The sequence below is a fragment of the Rissa tridactyla genome, chromosome Z, assembly GCF_028500815.1.
Source record: "Rissa tridactyla isolate bRisTri1 chromosome Z, bRisTri1.patW.cur.20221130, whole genome shotgun sequence".
In the NCBI taxonomy this organism is placed as follows: domain Eukaryota; kingdom Metazoa; phylum Chordata; class Aves; order Charadriiformes; family Laridae; genus Rissa; species Rissa tridactyla.
In genome coordinates this window covers 63246441-63269086 of record NC_071497.1, presented here as the reverse complement: position 1 = coordinate 63269086, position 22646 = coordinate 63246441, and the positions used below count along the sequence as shown (strand labels likewise).

General features: G+C 38.8%; 1 protein-coding gene across 1 annotated transcript in view; it reads left to right on the top strand.

The window, feature by feature from the left end:
* MAST4 (microtubule associated serine/threonine kinase family member 4) overlaps positions 1-22646 on the top strand; it is a 237554-nt gene that overhangs the window by 3985 nt on the left and 210923 nt on the right. The window contains exon 2 of the mRNA XM_054186830.1: positions 12089-12210. Coding sequence (XP_054042805.1) covers positions 12160-12210 — 51 coding nt within the window. The 5' untranslated portion in view covers positions 12089-12159. The remainder of the gene's footprint in view (positions 1-12088; positions 12211-22646) is intronic.

Here is a 22646-nt window from a genome sequence, read left to right as displayed (position 1 = left end):
AGCAACTTCAGCGTAAAAGTATTTGGAAGTAATTTATAACCATTTCCTCTTTTAATATAAATGTAGTGTTTCCAAAGGGTTATAAAGTTTTAGCTAGCAAAAACACATACACAATAATGAGCATTTGCCTTTCTCCTCTTCTGCTGCTTGTGCCTTGTAACCCTCTCCTGCTCCAGCTTTCCCCTTCCCTGTGCACACGTGTTCCCGTAACAGCGCTTGTGACATCCTTTACCTGGGAAGTAAAGTGGAGCTGTAGAAGTTCTGCTTGTGGCACAGATAGTGCAAAACACAATCCTTGTGCAGTTTGCTCAACTGCAGAATAAGCCCTGTCGCAAAGCTGAGCTGTAGCTACTCATTTAATAGCCCGGTATCAAATGCAGAAGGAAAAGGTCGTTTTGTTGGAGGAGTGCTGGACAGACTGAGAGCAAAGCGTGGTCAGGTCAGGTCAGCTCTGTTCTTCTTGGGACAATAGACTTCTGTGTGTACACATGTATTTAAATCCCTCTCGCCTTAGCCTTAGCCTGCCTTCTTAAGGATTCCTAACAGTGCACAGACTGGGGCTTTAAAACTTGTTTCTAATCAGGGGAAAAGATGTTTAATTAAAAAGCTGCTTTTCTGTGGTGGCTGGTTTTCTTGATCTCCACAAACTTCAAAGGGCTGTCTGCAGTCAGAGGGTTTTTGGCTTAAATTGTCTCAGTTTGCTGTGTTCAGAGATGCTTGAATAGAATTCATGGCAGAAAGTAATGTGAAAGGATGAGAAATTAAATGAGCTTTTACAGCAGAGAGGGTTAACCTGGCAAATCACTCGGACACGCAAATCCAATTGGCCTTGCTTTCATGTCCCATTGCCGCTCCTCAGTTTGCACCACCTTGTGCGGTGCAGCTCTGTTCAGTCTTCTCAGCGGCTCTGGTGCAGCATTTGGAGATTGCTATCTCCGTTTCTACTTCTGAAAGGTATGAGAGCATATTGCTGGGAAGAGTTTGTATTTTGCAGAGTGCTGCAGCTAGCTCAGCTGTCTATGCTGTACTGATAAGCTCTGAAGTTAGATATAAAGAAAAAAAATACACTTTGTTACCTAGTTTTAACTTCTTATCTTGCCTCCTTTTATCTCATCACTAACTGCCTGGAAACAGACTTCATGCTGCGCTAATTGTCTCTAATTGTGGTAGGGCTGTTATCTTGCTAACCTTAAATTGATCTTATACAAATACTGGTGACATAACACGTACAGATTTCACTTTATAGAATCTTTAATCCAAAGATCCTAAAGAACTTTACATTACTGAAGTTACCTCATGGTCTAGTGAAGAGCTAGGAACTAAGAAATCTTGGGATGTATATATTTTTTGTTCTCTAATATTCCTGCTTTGATCAGTTTTCCACCTCTGAGTCATCAGTCATCCAAATATGCTCAGCAATTATTGCTATTCCCATATAACTAATTGGTTGTTGATTTGAAATGAATTTGGGGATTCTCGGTCTGTTTTTTGCATCAGAGATTCATCACTCTACTAACACTAATTAGCAGAAAGATCAACAGCTTTATGGGCCATGAAGAACAAGCTGTTCTCTTATCCATGGGTTAGCATGTGCTGGCAGGACTTTGAAGGGGAGGTTTTGCCTGTTCATACAGGGAAGCAGTTGGCAGTGGTAGAAATCCAGAGTTTTCAGAAACATTATGCTGTATAAATTTTTTTTTTTTCATTACTATTGTTGAAAATGCAGATTGTCTCATTAGGCCTTACAGTGTCAAATATTTGATACAGCTTGGTGGATGGGGAAAGTTGGGTGTAAAATCGCATGACTTGTACCTTGAAACCTCTTTGGAAATGGTACCTTTGCATTCCGTACAACTGCTTGTCGTAACTGTGATGTGATCATTTTAGCAGCAATTTTAAAAGATTATTTTTATTAACGATGGCCAGTTGGTGTAAGTAAGGGGAATTGTTCCCAATTCCTCTGTACAATGCCAAAATTGCTTACCAACTTCCAATTATGGGATTACTTAATTATGTACGTGCCACTCCATAAAAAGCTCTGTGATTTCATGGCTGTCTCTAGGGATATAGTGGGCTCTGGCCTGTCTCTGGCTCCAGAAGTGGGGTGTTGTGCAATGCAGGGGGAGGATGCCTGCCAGTACCGAAGCTCTATCAGACGTGCCTTTTTGTAGGAAATTTTACTTCCTGCATTTTCTTACCCTTGCATATTGGAGCGGAAGTATGTTTCAGAATTGCTTTCATCTTCGCGATGCATGATGGGACTGAATGTACTCAGTTTAGAAAGTCTTTTCAGCTGCAGCTGCCTGAGGGCTGTCCCCGACAGCAGCGGAGGGTGAGCGGCAGCCCAGCACCGGTGCCACCACCACTCAGTTCCTGAGTACAAAAGGTGGGAAAGTTCAACAGCCGGCTGTGCATGAGGGCAGGCACAACACGCTTCATTCAGTAGCACTGCCTACCCAGAGCATGTCCTGGAGTCTCTTTGCTGCCTTCCTCAAAGGCTTCCTTGAAGCACCGTACCACGTTAAACTTCTTCCAGAATTAGTACAAAGGGATAGAAGCAATCTATTCTATAATTACATGCCTGAGAAAATGTGTTTTTCTTTTTCTTTTTCTTTTTTTTTTTTTTAAAGCATGCAATATAAAGCTGTCTTCTAAGATGAAGTAACAATGATTCTTAGTGCGCTGGTGGTTGAAATGACGTTAGGTTGTATTTGTCATTGTCAGTTACCTTCATCATTTAAGGCTTCAATCAACCTGCATAGCTGACTTGATTTTTACTTCCCTGTACGCATAGCAAGATAATTTCCATATTCATTGACATGTCTGGAGTCTGCATCATGTAATAGTCTGAGACGAGAACAGAAGATACTGCACTCCTGTCTCATTATTTTGCCTTTAACTCCTCGATTGCTGCTTAATCGTGCTTGTATCATCAGAACATGAGAAGTTGATTGTTGTTGAGATCAAAGCAAACTGTAGCAGTAGAGTGCCTAATTAGCAAATACATTTGCAAGTTGCCTGTTTTGAAGGATGGAGAAGTAGAGTTTAACCCTCTTTGGGATGCTTATAAAAGCAGCTTGAAAGTTGTTAAGAGTCGTTTGTCATAGTGGAACAAGAAAAAAGTGGAGAAAATGAATATGCGTATTAAATTTCCGAAGTTTGAGTTGTAGCTCCTCAAGAAATACCCCAAGAGCTGTTGAATTAGCTGGATCAACTATGTGTAGCAGTCTAACTGTAGAAGCACACGTGGACAAACTTGCCTGGACTTAGTCAAATGCTTGGGTTTAATCAGCTGGTGACCTGAATGTGAGCTCTCTGAGGCTGCAGTCCTATTGTTGCTGGTACCTGAGCTCATTAGTGCAAAACTGTCTCTGCAGTGTATTTATAAGTAAATTACTATTGCACATCAAAACTACATTGTCCATACTCCTGGAGACTTCAGTCTTCCTTCTTCACCTGTGGGCACTCTGGAGTGGATGTTGTGAAGGGAAATTGTACTTGCCTGCATCAAGGTGGATACCTTAACATAAGCTGAATATACAGCTTGAGAAATTTTTGAGAAGACTGAAAAGTGCTTTCGATACTTAATCGTTAGAATGAAGGTTGAAGGCTTGAATGGAAAAGTTTATAGATGTTTTCCAGTGAAAACAGGGGCAAGCTTTTCTATTAGGAAAATTCACCAGTTGAAAAATGATGGTGAGCATATAGTTACAAATAATTTATTTGATTATTTGGTGTAACAAAGTCTATGTGAGACAAAAATACGGGTCATAGTAGGGACTGTAGAGAAAGTAGCATGTTGACGTATCACTGTGCTTGTCATTCGTAATAGAGTTGCTGTGCGTTTTCTTCATAGTGCAATGGAAGATGTTTGTTTCGTATCTTATCATAATTTCTATGAAGCAGGTAGCAAAAAACGAAATGTTGAGATGGTAGAGAGTTGGGAGCCAAGAATATTGGCAGCTAGCTGAAGTAGCTGCTCATGTAGTGGTTGAACTGAGGAACGGTGAATTTTCTGAAGTTCTTAAAATTATAGCATATGTATTCTAGGCACAGCTTGGTAGCAAGTCTGACAGTATCTAGAGTTACAGATGAGAGTTGTCTCTGAGCTCTTGGTGTGCAGGATTCTTGTTTTTGCAAAATTGACTATATCAGAAGGAGCAATACAACTGCCTCATCATCACTTATTTAACGTGCTTTTGGTATCATCATGCATTCAGTCTGAACCTTAAATTTCTGTCTTTTCACCTATTATCACAGTTTCAGAACTGGCCCTTCAGATTTTTCGAGAACAGGTCTAAACTGGGGAAAAGGGTGAAAGAGAAGCAGGAATAAATGTATGAGGGTTGTGTTGTACAATGGACCATCAGTCTGTAAGTTTGTTAGAAGTATGGGAAAAAAGCTCTATTTGTTGGTAAGATAAAGAAAAGGAAGCAGCAGAATGTGCCCATCTCTGAGCTCACTGATAAATAAGATGTCTCCAACTAATTATTTTGCTGAGTTGTATTTCAGTAGAGTTGGGAGCCAGGGAAGTAGACAGTAAAAGATAACTTCAGGCTATAGGGTTTTTTTATCATGTACATATCAGTGTCACTAGCTGGATAACACTGCTATTGCAGTGGACATTTTTGGTATGGGAAATTAAAAAGCAAACACCTCAAAGCCCAAACAAAAACAAAACCCCAAAACCCAAACACTGCCCTCACCCCCTAAATCTAAATAAAACTAGAGAGAATTGCTGGAGATCCCAAATGCCTTTCAAATATTTCACTGCTGTCCCAGTATTTCAGTAATAGATTGCAAATAGTCAAAATATAAATGTCACTTTGGTGAGTATCTGTTAGCAGAGGAACTTTGAGTAACTTCCATGTGAGCAAAAGTCTGTATTGTCTTTTAAGTGTCTTTTCAGTGAGAGAAATTTGTTCCAAGCATGGAAATTATATTTATTGCTGGGAGGAAAGCTAACTGCATGTGACGACTTATTCTTGGTAATTCAGTTATAAACAGTCTTGATTCTGAATACCTTTGTAGTTAAAGTAGGCTTGATTATTTGTGTTTATATATATACATATATACGCGCGCACACACACACACTTTTTTTTGGATACAGATCTAAACGTGCATCCTACTAGTTTCTGGTCCAAAAATGGATGTGTCCTTTTCCAGTTCCAGTTTTGCCAATATTCATGAAATTTTAAGACAGATCTATTGTGGCTTTTTTTTAATACTATAATTGCACCCCAAAGTTTTGCCTTTAGTGGGCCACATTTATTTTATGCATGACCAGATACCACTTCTTCATCTAATTTTAGAAAGTGAAACCAAGATAGAGCGTTTTAAGGAGATTTCGTAGGGCATCAAAAAGTGAAAAATCTATAATAAGTGTAATAAGATTTTTTACAAAGGCTTCTTGCACATTAACAAAAGAAATTATAATCGAGTCAGTTGAAATTATAGGCTTAACTGGGTAATGTTATGTTTAGTGGACAGATTAGTTGAAAGAAAAATTTCACCTCTTGCATGAGACTGGAAATTGGCATTGTCCATTAACTTCAACCATGTGCAGCTGAATCATGTACAAAACGTGCTAATTTTCTTAAGTCGTGGGCAATAAATGAGGCATGAATAAAATGGTAACTTTTTCGCCTGATGGCAGTCATTTGAAATTTAAGTAAAGTTTGTTGATGCAGCTACAGTAAAAGAATAGGCAAAATATTGAAAAGTTTCCTAATGATGGCGTTAAATCCATCTAAAATTCTTTTACTTTCCAATTACTGCTAATGGGAATTATGGGCTTTAATTCCACCCCCCTCCCCCTTCTGATGTGAGAAGAGACCCTAAAATTTACAGCCTCCACATCTCTTCCTACAGCTGGGCTACAGCAGTTAAATTTGAAGCAATAAAGCAAGAGTGCTCTAACCTGATGGTAAAATACTAATGTGGGAGGCTCTTCGTCTTTCACCTGGCAGGTTTCTGAAGCTGTAGTGAGGCTTCACGTATCTGTGGGAGGGAGCGGAGGTGACGGTATGTTGCCCCCCAGCTTTGGTTTCCCGTTCCTGCTGCCCCTGCTGCCCGGGCCATTCGTGTGTGGCCGCGGCTGCTCTGCCCCGTGCTGGGGCTGCTGCTGGGGAGCCGAGGTGGCAGAGGGGTGGCTTCAGTCTTTCCTCCATTTGTAGTGAGACCTGTCAATTAACTGTTTTTTTGGGAGAAAAGCAGAAGTATTAGGAAGAGGGAGAAGTACCCAACTGTGTTTCCATTCTGTGCATTTCTGTGACCCAGAGCGATCCGCAGAAGGGTCCAGTTTTGTCTTCGACCATGGCTCGTTCCTCTTGCTCTGAGGTAGCTCATGATCATAAGGCTCCCCAAAGAGAGATGCAGAACGAGCAGCCCACTTGAAACCATGCTTGGCAAATCTGACTTGACCACAGAAGTCAGTTCTAGAGATAATATCAGTTATTTTTTTTACTTCAAAGTAGTGAGGGAGAAGACTCTAGCCTTCTGGGTTGTTTTTAAATAATCTTGTACTTATGTCACGAATATGTATAATTGATTTATTAAAATTGTCAGATAAGTATTTCTTGGCCCTTGCCTTAATGATGTCAGGATGACAAGAGGCTATTTTGAAGGCTGCTATTTCACAGCAGCTAATGCAAACACATTGATGCTTGCTTCAGTTCAGTCTGTGGTACACTGTAATCATGTGCACAGCTTCTCCTTTGGACTAACTGTCCATAGTTACCATCAGCCCAAATCCAGATGCTTCCATTTTAACAAAGTACATGCTGGTCTTCCACTTACAGTTGTGTAATTGAGAACTGCTATTAATATTTTCATTTAAAAACTATTTCCATCAAAAACTTTCAAGATGCTTGCTCTGTATTTATCTTTGCATTTTGACTAATTACAAAACACACTTTCCAGCAGTGCAATCTACACTGTCCTAAGTACTTTTGTAAAGGCAAAAACTTAATTTGGATGCAAAAAGGTTTTCTCCATCATATGCAGTTGTTAAAGCATCAGACTGCTGAAGATTTGAGGCAAGTAATTTCTAAATTATAACTGAAAATGGAATATTTATAGGTATTAAATTTAAGCTCATTCAGTAATTCTCAGCCATCCCATTGGGATATGGATTTGAGAAGGAGAGAGGAAGGAGAGTAATACTTCAACAGTAGGGAAGATTTTTCTAATTAGAATAAAGCAAAGCCCACCTTCTATGACTGATCTTTGAGGAAGTGTGTGTGGTTTTTTGGTCTCTTTTGGCCTTATACAGTAAGGCATACAACAAGTATGCACACAGTGGATGCAATAGAAGTAAGAAGTAACAAAGATTCTCTTTGGGCTTTCTACAAATATCCATTATAAAGGAAGCTAGATGTATGAGAGGGAAGTTCAAGGGCAAGATGACACTGAACTCCAGTGATATATTCCCTATGTCCACCAACGATTACATAATACCATTAAATAATGCTAAGTTATTACCATTACGTAATCAACTTAAGTCACCTTCCATCAAAATGCATTTTGATAAATGTGCTGGAGTAACGGGGATCGCACTCAGATGTGGGAAGAGATGCCATTGGTTACAGTGTTGTGACTTTAGGCTCTCTTGATAATTTCAGGCACAGGAAGGTTGGCAGAGGTACCAGCAAAGCCTCTGCAGAAGGCATGGGAGGAAGTCAAAGGCCATTTTGGGATTGAATAGGAGAGCAGCAGGGGACCTCTGTCAGTAGGTGACTCATCTGTATCAATAGCCGATGAAAGTAATATGAAAATTACAACCAGTGTGGCAATGGTCTGTTGCTAGATGGAGATTACCCTGGACACTGGGAGTGTTTATGTGCTGTGTATGGGACAAAATGCCAAATTAAGATGGAAGGGATGAGGTGCAGTTGGGGTGAAGTCTTCCTCTCTGACCCCCATGAATCAGTTCACTCAAAAAGGAAAGCAGCTGCTTGGAGCATTAAGCTTGAAGGCAGAAATGAATGCAGTGTGAAAATCAATAATGCATTTCAGCTTAAGTTTTATGTGCAGTACTGATATTTAAATCACTTAACAGCATGGAAAAGTGTCGATATGTGTAAATTCAAGGGGCTATTAAAGAAAATTTAAAAGGGGGAAAATGCATACAATTTCGAATGAAGCTAGCAGGAAAAAGGGTAGAATTAGTATAGCATCAAGGAAAAGGGGGAATGGGTAGTCTGAAGGGATTGAATTATTTTTTAAAATGGAGGAATCCAGGGAGAGTTGATGACTAGCTCATTGTGGGCAGGAATTGTTTATTGCGTGATGTTTTAGTGCAGTGGCACCCTAATTCCGGAAAGAAAGTGGACTGAGTTTTGGAAGAATATTTGTTTTCTATAAGATCTGGATGTTCCATTTGCTTTTGGAAATGAAAAACCGTCACTGCATTCCTGTAAAGTATGCCCAACTCTTCTTATTTTAAGAAGCACAGTATTTAAAGTACAGTTGTACAGTTGTTGTTTTCCAAATATTTTGTTGGAGTTGCCATTCTTGTTGGTAACTGCTAATCTTCTGGTAGTGCCTTTCTGCATAAAGGTTAGTGTTATTTTCTTGGATAAGAGATTTATCTGTTACCATCTTTTCGCACAAGCCATGGCTATTTTTGCTTCTATAGAAAGCATATTTATTATATGCCATTTCTGTGTTTAAAAGCATCTATGGATGTACTATGAAAAGAAGAACTAGAGTTCCAGACAGTCTGCTACTCTGGCCTTAATTTCAGTGCATTGTGAAGCCTGTGGTGCCCTCAAGGCTCCTGTTTGGGGTAAAGATGGGAGGAGAGATCACTCCAGCATCACACATGCTCATGTTTTCATGGGCAATTTTGATTGTGTCAACCGCCTAATTAGCTACCCCACAGGCCCTCCAACATTATTTTAAATATTTCTAGAGGTTAATCTTGCAAAAGAAATAGTGGGATATTAAGTGAATTCTTACAGTGCAGACACTGGCTCTGATGCTAAGTTAATCTACTCTGCTTTCTTGTCAGTCAGGCAAAATCTTGCAGTTGAAAGAAGACCTTGGTACAAGATTTTGTTGTTATAAAGAGTAGGATTGCCTCTCCTCTAGCCTCTCTACCAAAATATCTTAGACTCTCAGATGTTTGAGCAAGATAAAAACTGAGTAAAATATAGATGCCTGTAAAGGACAAAGAAAAAAGGTGGCTGTTAGAGATGTTCTGTGTCAGCAGAGCCCTGCACATGGTAAGGTTCAGAGCGCTCTGCTCTGCTGAGTGGCTGACATGAACAGGAATCACAATATTAACTCTCCATGTTTTGGGTCTGGCTCCCATTTAAAACAAAAAGTAAGTATGAGCATTAATAATAGCACTTATTTCTCATATGCATTTGTCCTTCAGGATTTCATTGACTTGTTATGGAAACCTTTTTGGCTTGGGATCAAAACTTAAAACAAAACTAGATTAAATTGTGGACAAAATACAAATGATTGCTTTCCACGTTTTTTTTTTTTTCCCCCCCTTGGGAAGCTCAGTGAGATTCACCTGAAATGAACATTAGTGCAGCCTGGGAAAGGTCTAGTGTCTGACAAGGGAATTTGAGACTAGTTTCAAAACCCCTACTAGAAAGTACATTGGTTAACCAAAGAGTGATGCTTTTCCCTAGTTTTAGAACAAGGTTTATTAAAACAGATCTCTTTCTTGCTTGCATTCTCCTTTGTTCTAACAATCAGAGGAAAACTATTGCTTTTCAAGTATTGATTCCTATGAAGATAAAGTGCACTAAGAGTATGGTACGGTGATCAAGTTGCAAATTGTTGGTGGCTTCTAGAGTGGGACAACACAGAGTTTCTAAGAGGGATTTGTGTAATGTATGTCTACGTGACAAAATAGGTGTTGCCAAAGCATTCTACTGGTGTACTATCAGTGACACGATGTCTTGTTTGAAACTGTCTTGACTTTGCTGGAAGTTAGGAGCTTTCTTGCAGAGTTTCATTACAATGTTTGTAGTCTGCGTTCTAGCCTGAGAGATTTTTGTAACTGGGGACCCAGCACTAGGAAATGTCTGCTTTCAGCCCAAGAACCTCATCTTACCATTGACTCTTGGGAGTGGAGTCAAAAAGCAAGTAAAGAAAATGTGTAGACCTCTTTTGATGTGGAAAACATTAACAAAATAAAACATACCCGTTTAAATGCAAGGTATGTGTAACTTATTTTTTTCCACTCACTTTTAAATTCTCTTTTTCCTGCCTGTATGAGAAGGAATTAATCTTTTGAGGTGATAAATATAAGCTGTAACTGACTGCATATGTCACTGGCATATTCCAGGATTGACATCAATGGTGTATCAAAGATGTGGACGTTGCAATCAATGCCTTAAGCTTTTTATGGCATCCTTTTAGTTGAGAATAGTGGGAGTCTGTGTAAAAAGGTAACCAGAATTTGACAGAAACAGGCAGACACAGCAGATGGGAAATTAATTCAGTTTTTCCAGTTCTGGAAAATGTTATCCTGGGTAATTGGGCAAGAAACCACAGCTTTGTTGTACATTTTTCTTCCAGTCTTGGGCAAGCTGTTAGCAAATTGGGTGAAAAATGTCTATGGGTTCTGCTTTACCACTGTAACAAAGAACAATAGCACATTTTGAAGACTAATTGGGAAGCATTAAAAAGAGTATCACGTGCTGCTGCTTGGAAACTGTCTAGGTCTCAAGACAGACAGTTTCCAGAGACCTCAGCAACTCCGTGAGTCTGCTGTTAAAAAGGTTATGAAGCTGAGGTCTTTGATTTTCTGGCAAATCTGAGCCTTCCCTGGCTGGCTGGCTAACATGATTCTGTGATTCCAAATCCTGTGTCAATGGTCACGCACATACCCACTCCATAGTTCTCTGAGTTGACAAGATTAATGAGGTGGGATTTAGTAATTTCAGGAAACAAATGTTTAGGATGTGTGGTTTGGAAGATGGTTTTGGTAATGCATTGTGGTTTTGAATGTAAATTTGATTTAGAAAAAAAAATCTTTTGAATTGTTGCATTGCATCAGCTTGTTGGTCTTCTAAGAAAGTCAGTTGCTTTAGTAGTGTGATTGTCTCACTTTTGCATAGTTTTTGGAGATAACTAAGAACTTAAGGTGGACATATTTGCTAAGAGCAGTTTATAACCTCTTGTCCTGTTTCTTGACAGTGGCTGAAAGTAAGCAAAAAGAAACAGTCGCTCTACATGCTTGTTCTCTTAATATAAATCCCTGAGTATTCTTCCTGCTGCTGTTGGGCAGCTCAGGGGCTTCCTGAGACAGAGATGCTTTCTGCCTAATTAGTACTTGTGGGGAGACGATCCAGACTGAGTGGTGGTGCTTTGACTGGCGGGTCTGACCTTCTGTTGCAGTGGGTCTGAGCTTGCTGGCCACAGCAAAATGACACCGCTGGTCGGGGAGCACAGCAGCCACTGGAGGGGTGTATCAACTGCTCCCTGAGGACCTGAGGCCCACACCTTGGGGATCTCCCCTTACGTGGGATGCTGCATAAGGATACTTTCTTGGCAATTGAGTGATTCCTGTTAGGTAGATTATAAGAAAATGAAGTAGATTATAAGGAATTTTGGAATAGAAGCAGAGTATTCCCCACTAACAGGGTGGTGTAATTGTTAACCATATAGTAAGTGCCTTATTCCAGTAATCCTCACTTTGTACCTTGGACTCAGAACCTTCTTCCTTCACGGGGCAGATAGTGGCATATTTTTATTTTTACCTTTTTTTTTTTTTTTGGCTAGCCTTCAGAATTTGGGTTTCTGTGGTTCAGACCCACTGTTCTGGATGTTTGCATCTGTTGTTGCGTTAATTGTGTATCTAGGTAGGAAAAAGGTACAGTAATAAGAATATTGAAAAAATGAATTTGCCTGAGAGTAGCGTAGCTTGTGGAAGGCTGATGTGAAGGGCTAGCAAGTGAATAGTAGGAATTCCGTTTTGATGGAATACCCTCTGGTCAGGGCTGCGGTGAAAGAAACAAATGTTTTAGAATGGTAAGAGCATTATCTTACGTTAACCTCTGTCCATTGCATTGCTTCATCTGCAACATCTAATATTTTAACACAGTCTTTCTTAACTTGACAGGCAAGTATCTGCTTCCCAATGCAACTGGACATCAGCTGTGGCAACCTGCAGAAACCTCTAATCTTGTTCGCATGCACTACCAAGCTCTTGGGCAGTCAGCACCTTCACTTACTGCTAGTTTGGTGAGTAATTTTTTTCAAAGCTAGGAGTGTACAAAAAAAATTATTGCTTCTCTATATCTATTGGTGGGAGGATGGGGATCAGACCAGAGTTTATTTCCAGGTGAACCTCTCCTCCTTAAGCTGCATTTTTAAAGTACCTAATGCATTCCTGCATACAACATTACTGAGTATGTTAAGTGCAGCTGAATAACGCTTATGGTAGCAGTAACTCTGAATTGGGTTACTGGATATTGCATAAAATCTGAGCCGAATGTTGCATTAATATAGCTGTTTGTGTTTAAATGGTTTCTTTCCTTAAAAAAAAAAAAAAAAGGCATGCTTTTTAAGACAGTAATAGAAGGCAACTGTCTTTCTCCTGAGCATTCTTTTCTATGAATGTCTTTGTTTCCACTTTCTTCAGGACTCCGTCCTAAGGAAAACATGGGTGTATGACACATGAGCTTGATTAAGTCTTTTGGATAAAGGGATACGGGAAGACAAAGGGAAAAAGATGCCTCATACACTTGAACTTTCAGCTTTTTGTTTTCAAGCATCCATTATGCTGCTTTGTGCTTCTCTATATTAAGATGTTAAGAACTGATGAAATTTAATGCAGGGTCCTGTACGCTAGCCGATACTTTTCTTCAAATAATTACTTTAATGAATGTATTTCATGTTGTATAAAAAAGCAGACAAGTTTTATTAATGTTCCGTCCCGTCCCCCGTCCCCGTCCCCGGCTTCTGCCTTTTGGATGGTTATTAGAACTTTGCTGATCCATGTTTAATTTCTAGGGAAAAGTTGCCTTTTTTTTTTTTTAAATTAACATAACGTTTGGGTTAAAGAAGGCTATGATCAGAAAATGCTGAACAGATACCACTATGGCACTTTTTCATATCATATTGGTATGTAGATAGCTGTTTTCTCCTTGACTCTATCTGAAATAGTATTTAACTTCAAGTGCAACAAACCTGGACTTATAAATGTAATCATGGTTTCTGGTTAGTGGTGGTGGCTCTTCGGGGCAGATATGGTTTATTGAACTCCATGCTTATTATAAGCACTTCATTCTGTTGGAAGTTCTATGCTTTGAGCCCTAATATTTTCCACAGAACCAAGTATCAAACGATGCATTTTTGTTTTCTAGTTTGTTAGGAGAAACATAGTTTGTTGTGAAGGAAGTGTTTGTGTTATATATGGTTGAAAGTAGATGAATGGTGAGAAATCAGTTTAAATTGCATCAGAACTGTGCATTTTTTTCCTTCTTTTCTGTAGTTGGGAATTAAAATAATTTCTTCTAATGATCTAATTAACAAGTGCTGTGTTGCTATTTGATTCTGTTTGCACAACTATGACGTGTCATGCTAATAGCAACATCGTGCTTTTGTTTTGGTGTAATGCTTAAACTATAGGAAGAAGAAGATTTAGCATCATTTTGACACAAAGTATTTTAAATGGTCATAAAGCAAGACTAATGAAAAATTCAGTGAGCCAAGCTTCCTTAAGGGCCTTTCACTCATCACCTGTTGAGTTTTCTGGCATATATGTCTGCCATAGACTTTTTCCTTCACGTCTCTCCACATCTTTTATCTGTGCCTGGCTGCAGCTTCTTTCATGCTGCTGCAAAAGCAGACGAGAGCCTTCTACGCAGGTCCGAGCAGATTGTGCATGGGATGGAGTTGCAGGTTCTTCAGAAGTATTTATTTCTTATCTGGAACTGTAGATCAGACTTGCCTCCTAAGGAGGTTAATGTTACATTGTCACATAGGCAGAGCTGCTCTTAAGCCTCCTTTGACAAATACTTCACTGTAAGTGAAGTTAGGGATCACTCCCTTTTTTTTTTTTTTTGTCTTGGTTCTATGCTTTGACAGAGTTGATTTTGGAAGGCCTATTGTTACATTCCAGTAATGGGAAATTTTAATAATATTTAGGAGAGTTTGACCTTATGTAGAAGAGATTTGTATGAAGAATTTCCATGTAGCTGTTCAGTCTAAGTTGAAATGATTTTAAATGTAGTGTCTCACTCACCTGAAAAAAATATTACCCCGTTATTAGTTCCTCTACTAGGACTGACCATTCTCGCTAGGGCTGATACCCAGCTGACGTGGGCCTGACTGTGGGCAGTGATTAAGTGCCAGTACAGACAAGAACGACAAGCGAGCAGCTCAAAGATACATTCTAATGTTGTCGTGGTTTAGCCTCAGACGGCAACAAAGAACCACGTGCCGCTCGCTCGTGCCTTCCAAACACAGGAAGAATCGTAAGAAAAGGCAAGACTCTTGGGTTGAGACAAAGGCAGTTTAACAGAACAGCAAAGGGAACAGGCAAACAACAACAACAACAACACGGATAGGGGAATATACAAACGCGATTACGGAACCGCCGCTCCCCCGCCGCTCGCCGGCCGGACCCGGGCCGCCCCAGCCCGCTTTTAAGCAGCAACTTCCTGCCCCCTCCCCCGGCAGCTCATGGTGGGCGTGGCTCACATGGCATGGAATACCAGGAAAAGTTAACCCTATCCCCACCGGAACCAGGACAAATGTTTAGTGGAATTGCATATGAGGTACAAAAGACTTACTTTTCCCTTTTTCTGTCAATAATTTGTAAAAACTTCCCTAGATTACTTACCGTGTCAGATGTAAATCCTTTCTGTGGGAAATTATAGATTTTTAAGTGAGTTTCGCAGTATTGATTAAAAATGGGCTGCAGGTATTTCTTTAGATTGAGATCAATAGCTATGCATGATTCACTCCTGTAATATAGGCAGTTGGGTTATAACTTAAAAATACAGTTTCTGTATAGAACCATGTAAGTGGGCTAAAAATGTGTAAGGGGAAGGCTGATTTTCAGATGAATGGGCAGTGTATTGGATTTGCTGGGGGCTCTTAATTCAGAGGTAGCTAAGTGATAGTCTTGTTACTCTTCTACTTCTGGCAGGAGCATGTTGAGCTATCTATGACAGGTTCTGTGGTGGTCACGCAGACGATGGGAGTCAGCAGAGGGTATTAACGTGGACTTAGATGCATTAAGAAAATCATACGGAATGTTTTCAACACTAAATAGAAACGTGAAGCTGAGGTGTGTAGCTGTTCTCGCAGATCAAGTGTTGGCCTGGTCAGTCACTTCCTCTCTATAGTCAGTGGAACATAACACATGCTCCTGGAAGGCAATTCAGAGCGTGTGTCTCAGTGCTGAGTTTTGTGGGAGTGTAAAGAAACTGTGGTAGAGCTCACTTATCTCACTCTCCTTGCCCTATAGGCCGACCCGTCATCTTGGCTGACTTCAGGCCTCTGTTTCAGGGTAACATGGATGGTCCCCTGAAAGGGCTGCGTTTCTACTGAAGTGATTTGGGAGTTAACTTAGAGTTTCTTCGTCATTCAGTATCCAAAGTTTGGGTGTAATTCTATTCTCGCCCAGCCCCCGTGCAACTCTACGAGTGTTTACAAATGCCATTACTACTTACTGTTTTGACTTGTTCATTTTTATGACTGCTAGCAGAATTTTGGGCAAATAGTTAAAAATAAAGTGAAATAAAGCCACTTTTGTTAATATTTCATTCTAATAAGCTGACATGCTTAAAATTACGGTAAGGAGTCTGAAACTGGAGCATTTACTTTATCTTTCTGCCTATAAAATGGTTAAGTAACTGCTCAGACAGTTTGAGATGAGTGGCATGGATTGAGTGAAGTTCCTGACTTTTTAACTTTTTCTGTATAGCTGCATAAATAAAAACAGTAGAAACCTGAATATAAGGTGCCTTTATGATACATGATGATAAATGTGATGAAAGGAAAAGAATTTACCTGAATTAATTGGGTAAAACCTGGGTAGATTTGGGTAATTGGGTAGATTTGCTTTATCTTCACCATGGATTAATATCAAACTCCTGTTCTGGATCTTTGTGGTGTCTTTTTTTGTGTGTGGTTTTTAATAAAGTAATATCCTACTTTAAGAGGCATAAGGTTTTTAATCTTGTTTATCTGTTTTATATAAATTAAAAAAAACCAAAACACAGTAAGGACTTCTTACAGTCCAGAGAACTTCTTAAGACAGGATATTTCATGACTACTGAATGTCAGCTTGCTTTTTGAGATTTCCACATAACAAAAACATACTCTAAACAAGATCCTCAAATGAAACATGTCCATCGTAATACACTTGGCTTTTAAATTCAGTCAAGACTAGTTGTGTAACTTCGGCTTTATGGCAAGTACTGAGCATAGGTTGGCTGTTCCTTCTGTTGTGGAAGATGAATATTCATGGTATGAAGTAAAGCAAACTCTGAAAGGCATGTTATTTCTTCTTGGAAGCTTGCAAGATGTCAGTGAAATGACTGAATTTTTACTTGGTTTAATAATGGAACATCTTTGACTACTTGTGAGTAGTACCTAGTAACTTGCCAAAACTGGAAAAAGGGTAAAACTGGCCTTTATGAATGGCTTATGCCTTTTCCTAGTAAGCAGTGAAGGGGTGTTTTAGGTATGACTAGAAGCATTTGCTTCTTTTTAGCATACTATTTACCTTTTTAGTTTTTTCAAGATTTACCTCTTGATTGGCCTACGCTGCGCCCCCCCCCCAAATATCATTCCCTTCTCCAAAACAACGTAAGACTGAATTTGCAAGCATCTGTACTTTTTTATATTTGCTCTTTATTGCCACTTTATCAGTGTTAATTTGTAAGAATGGTCTTATGGAAGCTGGAGGGTGGTAATTTTAGAAAGTGCTGTTTTATAAGATGGGTTGCTGAAAGGAAACAAAATAAAAAATGTTCATTGTCTATGAAAACAAGTTTTACTTCAGAAAGGGCTTTGCCTCCTCCTTTCTTTTAAATGGTATAATACTGAAAATGACTGTGTCTGTTAAATATGCCATTAACTTCAGATAAATTGACATAATGTTGACAGTTATTGTGAGAACTGTTTCAAAACTAATTATGCTAATTAGAATGTAACTACCAGTAATTGCATGTATTCAAACAGCACACCAACACCCTTTTGTGTGTTTTATTCCCCAGATGCAAGACAGCCATTTGTTGCCTGAGAAGCTGCAAAATTATAGCTTAGATAATAAATGATTGCAAACAAATAAAATACATTCTTTAGAAACAGTAATTGGTTAGATAAGTGAATGACAGTATCAGTTTTGCTTGGGCATACCACATAGTTTTAAAAAGGGCCTTTATTTAAATGTTTTACTTCAGAATGTAGGGAATTTTTCAAATCATTAATTGACTGTATTCATTTTTATCTAATGAGTATCAGGCATAGCTGCATTTATTTTTAAACTTATTAGAGAGCAGGAGGAACCTGCATCTGAAACTTGGCTTGTGTTAAATGTTAGCTCTTCCTGTCCAGGAATTCAGGTCTTCAATGTTTAAGACTGTTGGTTGTGTCTGTGAGCAGCTATTTAATACTCTGCAAGTTAATGAGCATGTACAAGGATGGCACTTGTGAGAAGCTTGAAGAAGATGTAATAGAAATTGCTTAAGTAGCTAATCTTGGGTCTATCTATAAAATCTCCCCCAAATAGTTAGCTAGATTTCAGAAATACCAAGTCTGAACTGAGGAAGTCATTTGAATGCTAACCCATTGTTTAGATTTGAATGCCATATTCTTGTTTGACTTAAAACCAGCTCAACATCTAACGCTAATCACGGAGAATCTTTTTAAAATGTAAAGTATTTATTCTTATGAAATGCTAAAATTGCCGAGTAATTGTAGCAGGTTTTCTGTGCTTCAGTTGCTTCTAGCTTTTAAGACTAAAGAGTTCTCCCTTGTATATTTTATTTCAGTAACTCCTTATCCATGAATATGTATTTGCATTCATATTTCTTTGTCTGTATTTGCCTTCTAACAAATTCTTAATTGCAGTTCTAATTCAGTATTTAGTTCTAATTTAGTAGTAGAGAGAGGGAAATGAACATCCATCTTCATAAGCACTCCTTTATACTCAATATTTGTACACAGAAAAGCCTAGTGTAGACCTGGTCCAGAGCCACGACACTGCAATGCTTTCTGACAAACTGATGACAGAAGTTGATGACTGGGTGCTCTGTTTCACAAAAATAGATCTATCTCTATTTGTCTATATCATTATTTCTAAAGTAATCACTGCACATTTGGCTTTAAAACACATTTGTAGATTCAGTTGCTTGACAGAGTTCTAGATGTTTGACTCCTTTCCAAAGTTGTCTGATTAAAACTAATGGCTTTATTAATTCTGGTGCTTTTTTTGCTCTCTCTTGGTGGATGAAATATAGAAGTGGTGATGGCTGGGGTTAACTCTGCTCCCATAGAGAGCTTTCAATTTCTTAGAATTGAGAATGCATCTTGTGCTGCAGAGTATCATTAGTTAAAGAATAGTGAGAAGAGTAGGTAAAATAATAATCTCTCATAGAAGACTGACCTAGGTTAAAAAGTCTTGCAAGCATATCCAACATATCTTCCAAACATATTCACTTTGTGGTGAAGTAGGTCTTTTCCTGTCAGCCTCGATTAGCTTCCGACTGACAGGATGTATGTGACCATGTTTTAGAACTCAAAGGAGATGTTACTCGAAGTACTCTGCACAGTTTATTAGAGCTGAATGTAAGTATAATTCTCTTCTGTATTGTATAAATAGAGATCAGATGTAGGAGCTAGCAATACATCCTTATTTTGCACACGAACACCATGCTTATATTTTCTAGACTTTCCCTGAACAGTGAAAAGGCTCACTAGGACCAGTTTCTACTTACAGATAACGAAGAAGCCAGGGCTGTTAAAATTGTCTTCTTTAGCCTATGTTGTCAGATAAGCATACCGTATTCTTTCAGATTTTCATTTGGTCAGCAGAATCCGCACATTTGAGATCAGTAAGGTAGGTTAAATGTAGTGCTTCACCCCCTGAACTGAAGCTTCTGACTATGTTAGTAGTAACTCTGAATAAGAGCTTATTCTGCCTGTCTGCTGTGGTATTTAAGTTCTCTGTATGTGGTGTTAGTGATGGTTATCTTAAAATGTCATCTGGAATTGTGTTGCCAGTATCTCTTAAAAAGAAAAAACTGGAAAAAGTGGAAAGTCTTACAAAAGTGAGGCCGTGAACTTTCATGCACGTAAAATTAGCCACATGAGAAACAAGGGAGTAATGGTGGTTTGGCAATGAATTACACAACCAGAAGAAACTGATGTGTAATCATTTATAGTGTTTGAAGTTTAGATGCCTTTTTGGGAATACAAGCTTTCTCAGCTTGTTGTTACAATCTGTGATTAACAAGGAATAAGACTCAGCAATATAGTGGTGGACTTTTTTGTCCTTAGATCAAGAGCTTCTGCAACACCTTAAAGGATTTATAGGGAGGGAAATGGGAAGGGGCTAAAGAGGTAATAAAGGACATGGAGAGCAGGAAGAGAACAGACAGGAAAAATGACTGCCACAGGGAAGGATTTAGGAAAATTTAGCTATAGTGCTGTGTCCTGGTCCCCATCACAAAAAGCTGAAGAAAGCTGACTGCTGTGGTTTCATTGCCTAGTCAGTTAACATGTTAATTCAAACACTGATTCATCTACAGTTTTTAACATTTAATGAGAAAATATTTAATAACAAGTTGCAAGGGGGTTCTTCTTTGCTTGGGGAGGGTGTGCTGATGTACAAATCTGCTGTTAATGGTCTGATTTCCACTCTTGGAAGTATGTGATAAAATTTTGAACAAATGTCACTCACAGCTCTGACTTTAAAATAAATGAGAACAAGTAGGCATGGGGGAATACCGTTCTAAGTGTGGGAAAATCATTGTCTACACGTCTGTCTGAATTCAGGATCTGAAGTCTGAATTCAGGATCTGAAGGCACAGTAAGAGGTGTTGATAACCTCAAAGTGAGTGGTCCCTGTGTTCCCTAGGTAGGTAGCAGTAGGTTAGGGTGTTATTTGGAGTTCTTATGGGGCAGTTTCAACCTCTCTCACTGTTCTTCATAGTCTTAGGAATTTCATATCTATGCATAATTAGGATGAGATGATTAATTAAAAAAAAAATGCTGTGGAGGATAAGGTACTGCTCCACTGATCTGAACTTTAATAGTGAAACTATGTACTGTCAAGAAACTTAATCTTGAGCATTGTAGAAATTTTCTTCCTGATGCTGCTTGAGAGTAATTATCACTGTAGAAAACTTGATTTCTGCTGTGGCAGTTTTCATTTAACAGAAGTGCAAATACTGAAACTCTAAACACCTAAAAAGGTGGACTTTGCTTGGAAGCTGATGAGGTCTGTTTCTTTCTGCTTGTTTCTTTGCTGTGGGGCAGTATCCTTATATTAAGGGATAACTAGAAACAGCACATTTTTAAATGGATGAAGTAACATTTTTGTTTTCTTCTCTGTATGTCAGCATGTTCTCATGGTACTTGCAAAGCGATTGTACTGTAGCAGAGGATAGAAGCAGACAGCGTGGGAACAGTAAGTCTCATCCCCCAAGCTGAAGTACTCCCGTGGTTCTGATGATGGCTATAGCTCTCAAAACAAAGAGACTCAAACAGATTTGAATGACACTGCCAACTTACAGGCACTGGAGTGGGGTGAGAAAATGTAGTTTATCCTGATCTCTCTGATGGGAATGGAAGTTCCTCCACTTTCATTTTTCTTAGTTCCAAACATGCAAAGGTGTATACCAAGGATTTTTCTGCAGGCGTTTTTTGACTTGAGAACATACTGCAGAGCCTACTTTTTTGTTGGATGATGCACTAGTACTTCTAATCTCTTATGTTTCTAGGTTTAAAAGCAGATGCAGTTTTACTGACTAAAAACTTTAAGTGGGTTGACTGCCACAGTTTGGCCTTGGCATGTGCTGCTGGGTATCTTTGTATCTCTGGGTTTTAGTCCAACTTTATTGTACATTCATGTAGAATCAGATGTCTTACTGTAAACTGTGCTTCTGTCCTGTGGAAGCAGGATTTGATTTTTTTTTTTTTTTTACCTTACATTATCTGTTAATACTCCTGGTAAGCCCTCCCTTGGGTAGATGTAACAGTGATTTAAATTGTTCTGATTTCACTGGTGAGATGCAGTCACCATGTTTGTTCCACTCTTCTGTACACTGTCACAGTTCACTAATGATTTTTAGGATCAACTCTGGTTTTGTCTCATTAAAGCTTGAAAACATTCTACTTGTGTTTTTCTGTTGTCACAATACGCCCTATTGTGGTGCATATGTCTATATCCAGTTCCATCATATTTTTAGTAAAGCAATAGTACAGTAAGATCATTGCATCTACTAAGAATTTTCTTTCATCATGTTGTGAGGATTAAGAAACCTAGATAAGTGCTCAAGTCGACCCAATGTCACTTGAGTAAAAGATGGAATAATCAGCAGGAGATTGGTTAACTACCACTCTCTCATGAATATGTTTAACTTGATGTTCATTGCTGAGTATCTGCAATTATGTGGTGCACTGGAAGATACTGAGTATGTGGTCAGTTAAATTCATAAATGATGATTGGCTTTGTAATGCACGGAATAACTTGATAGTAATATATACTTGGCTGATCAGGGGTTCCTGATTCTCTGTGTTAGTTTATCTATTTGAAAAAGGATGGAAGTTGGTAGCAAGAAAAAAAGTTGAATTTTAAGATTGCCTGCTGTAGATAAGGGAGGAAAGAGAGTACGCTCAAGTTAACTAAGAAAACTAATTTACAACTAAAGTGGAGTTGGATCTCAGTGTATTTCATTAATTATGTGGCCAGTAAAAGCATATCCTGAAGAGACTTCCCTAGCATGATGCTGCTTTTCCAGAAACCTGTAACTGTATTGTTTTTTGGTGTGCTACTTATAAAATATGGGGCAAATTAAAACTAGTGATCAGTAGGAGAGCATTCCCTTTTATTCCTGACTTCCGTGGTTTGTCTCGTTTGTAATGGATCTAATGCCATGGGCAGTCAAGGCTTTGGCAAGGTGAACTACCTTCTGAACAGCCAAAACACATTAAGAAGAATCATACATCTTCAAGGGAAAGTACATTATGTTATCTCATTGAGAAAATACTGCATTATTGCAAGCGTTGAGATTAAACGCTTCTAAACGGGAAAGCTGGGCATCAAGATAAAGGAGACTAGATGCATCGTTGTTCAGAGTGGTTTAAAAATAAAACAAGAATTTAAACTCTTCCAAAGTTTAATAATTGTGGATAGAAGGCAGCTTGCCTATTACTGTTTTCATGTGAGAACCAAACTTCTAAGTATCTAGGACGGATTATTCAGAATGGAATTGCTATTATTGTTTTGCCATGAGAATTTTTTAAGAATTTGCTTCCTTTTCCATATACAGAATCTAACATAGTCTGGTGAGCTGACTCTCAGAAAGTGCCTCAACTCAGAGGATTATTTTCCTTTGCTCTGTGAAAACATGGCTGGATATGTGGAACTGCAAACTTCAGATTTAAAATGGCATAACTCCAGTATGTTTGTTGTTTGGCATTCCTAGGGGAAATAC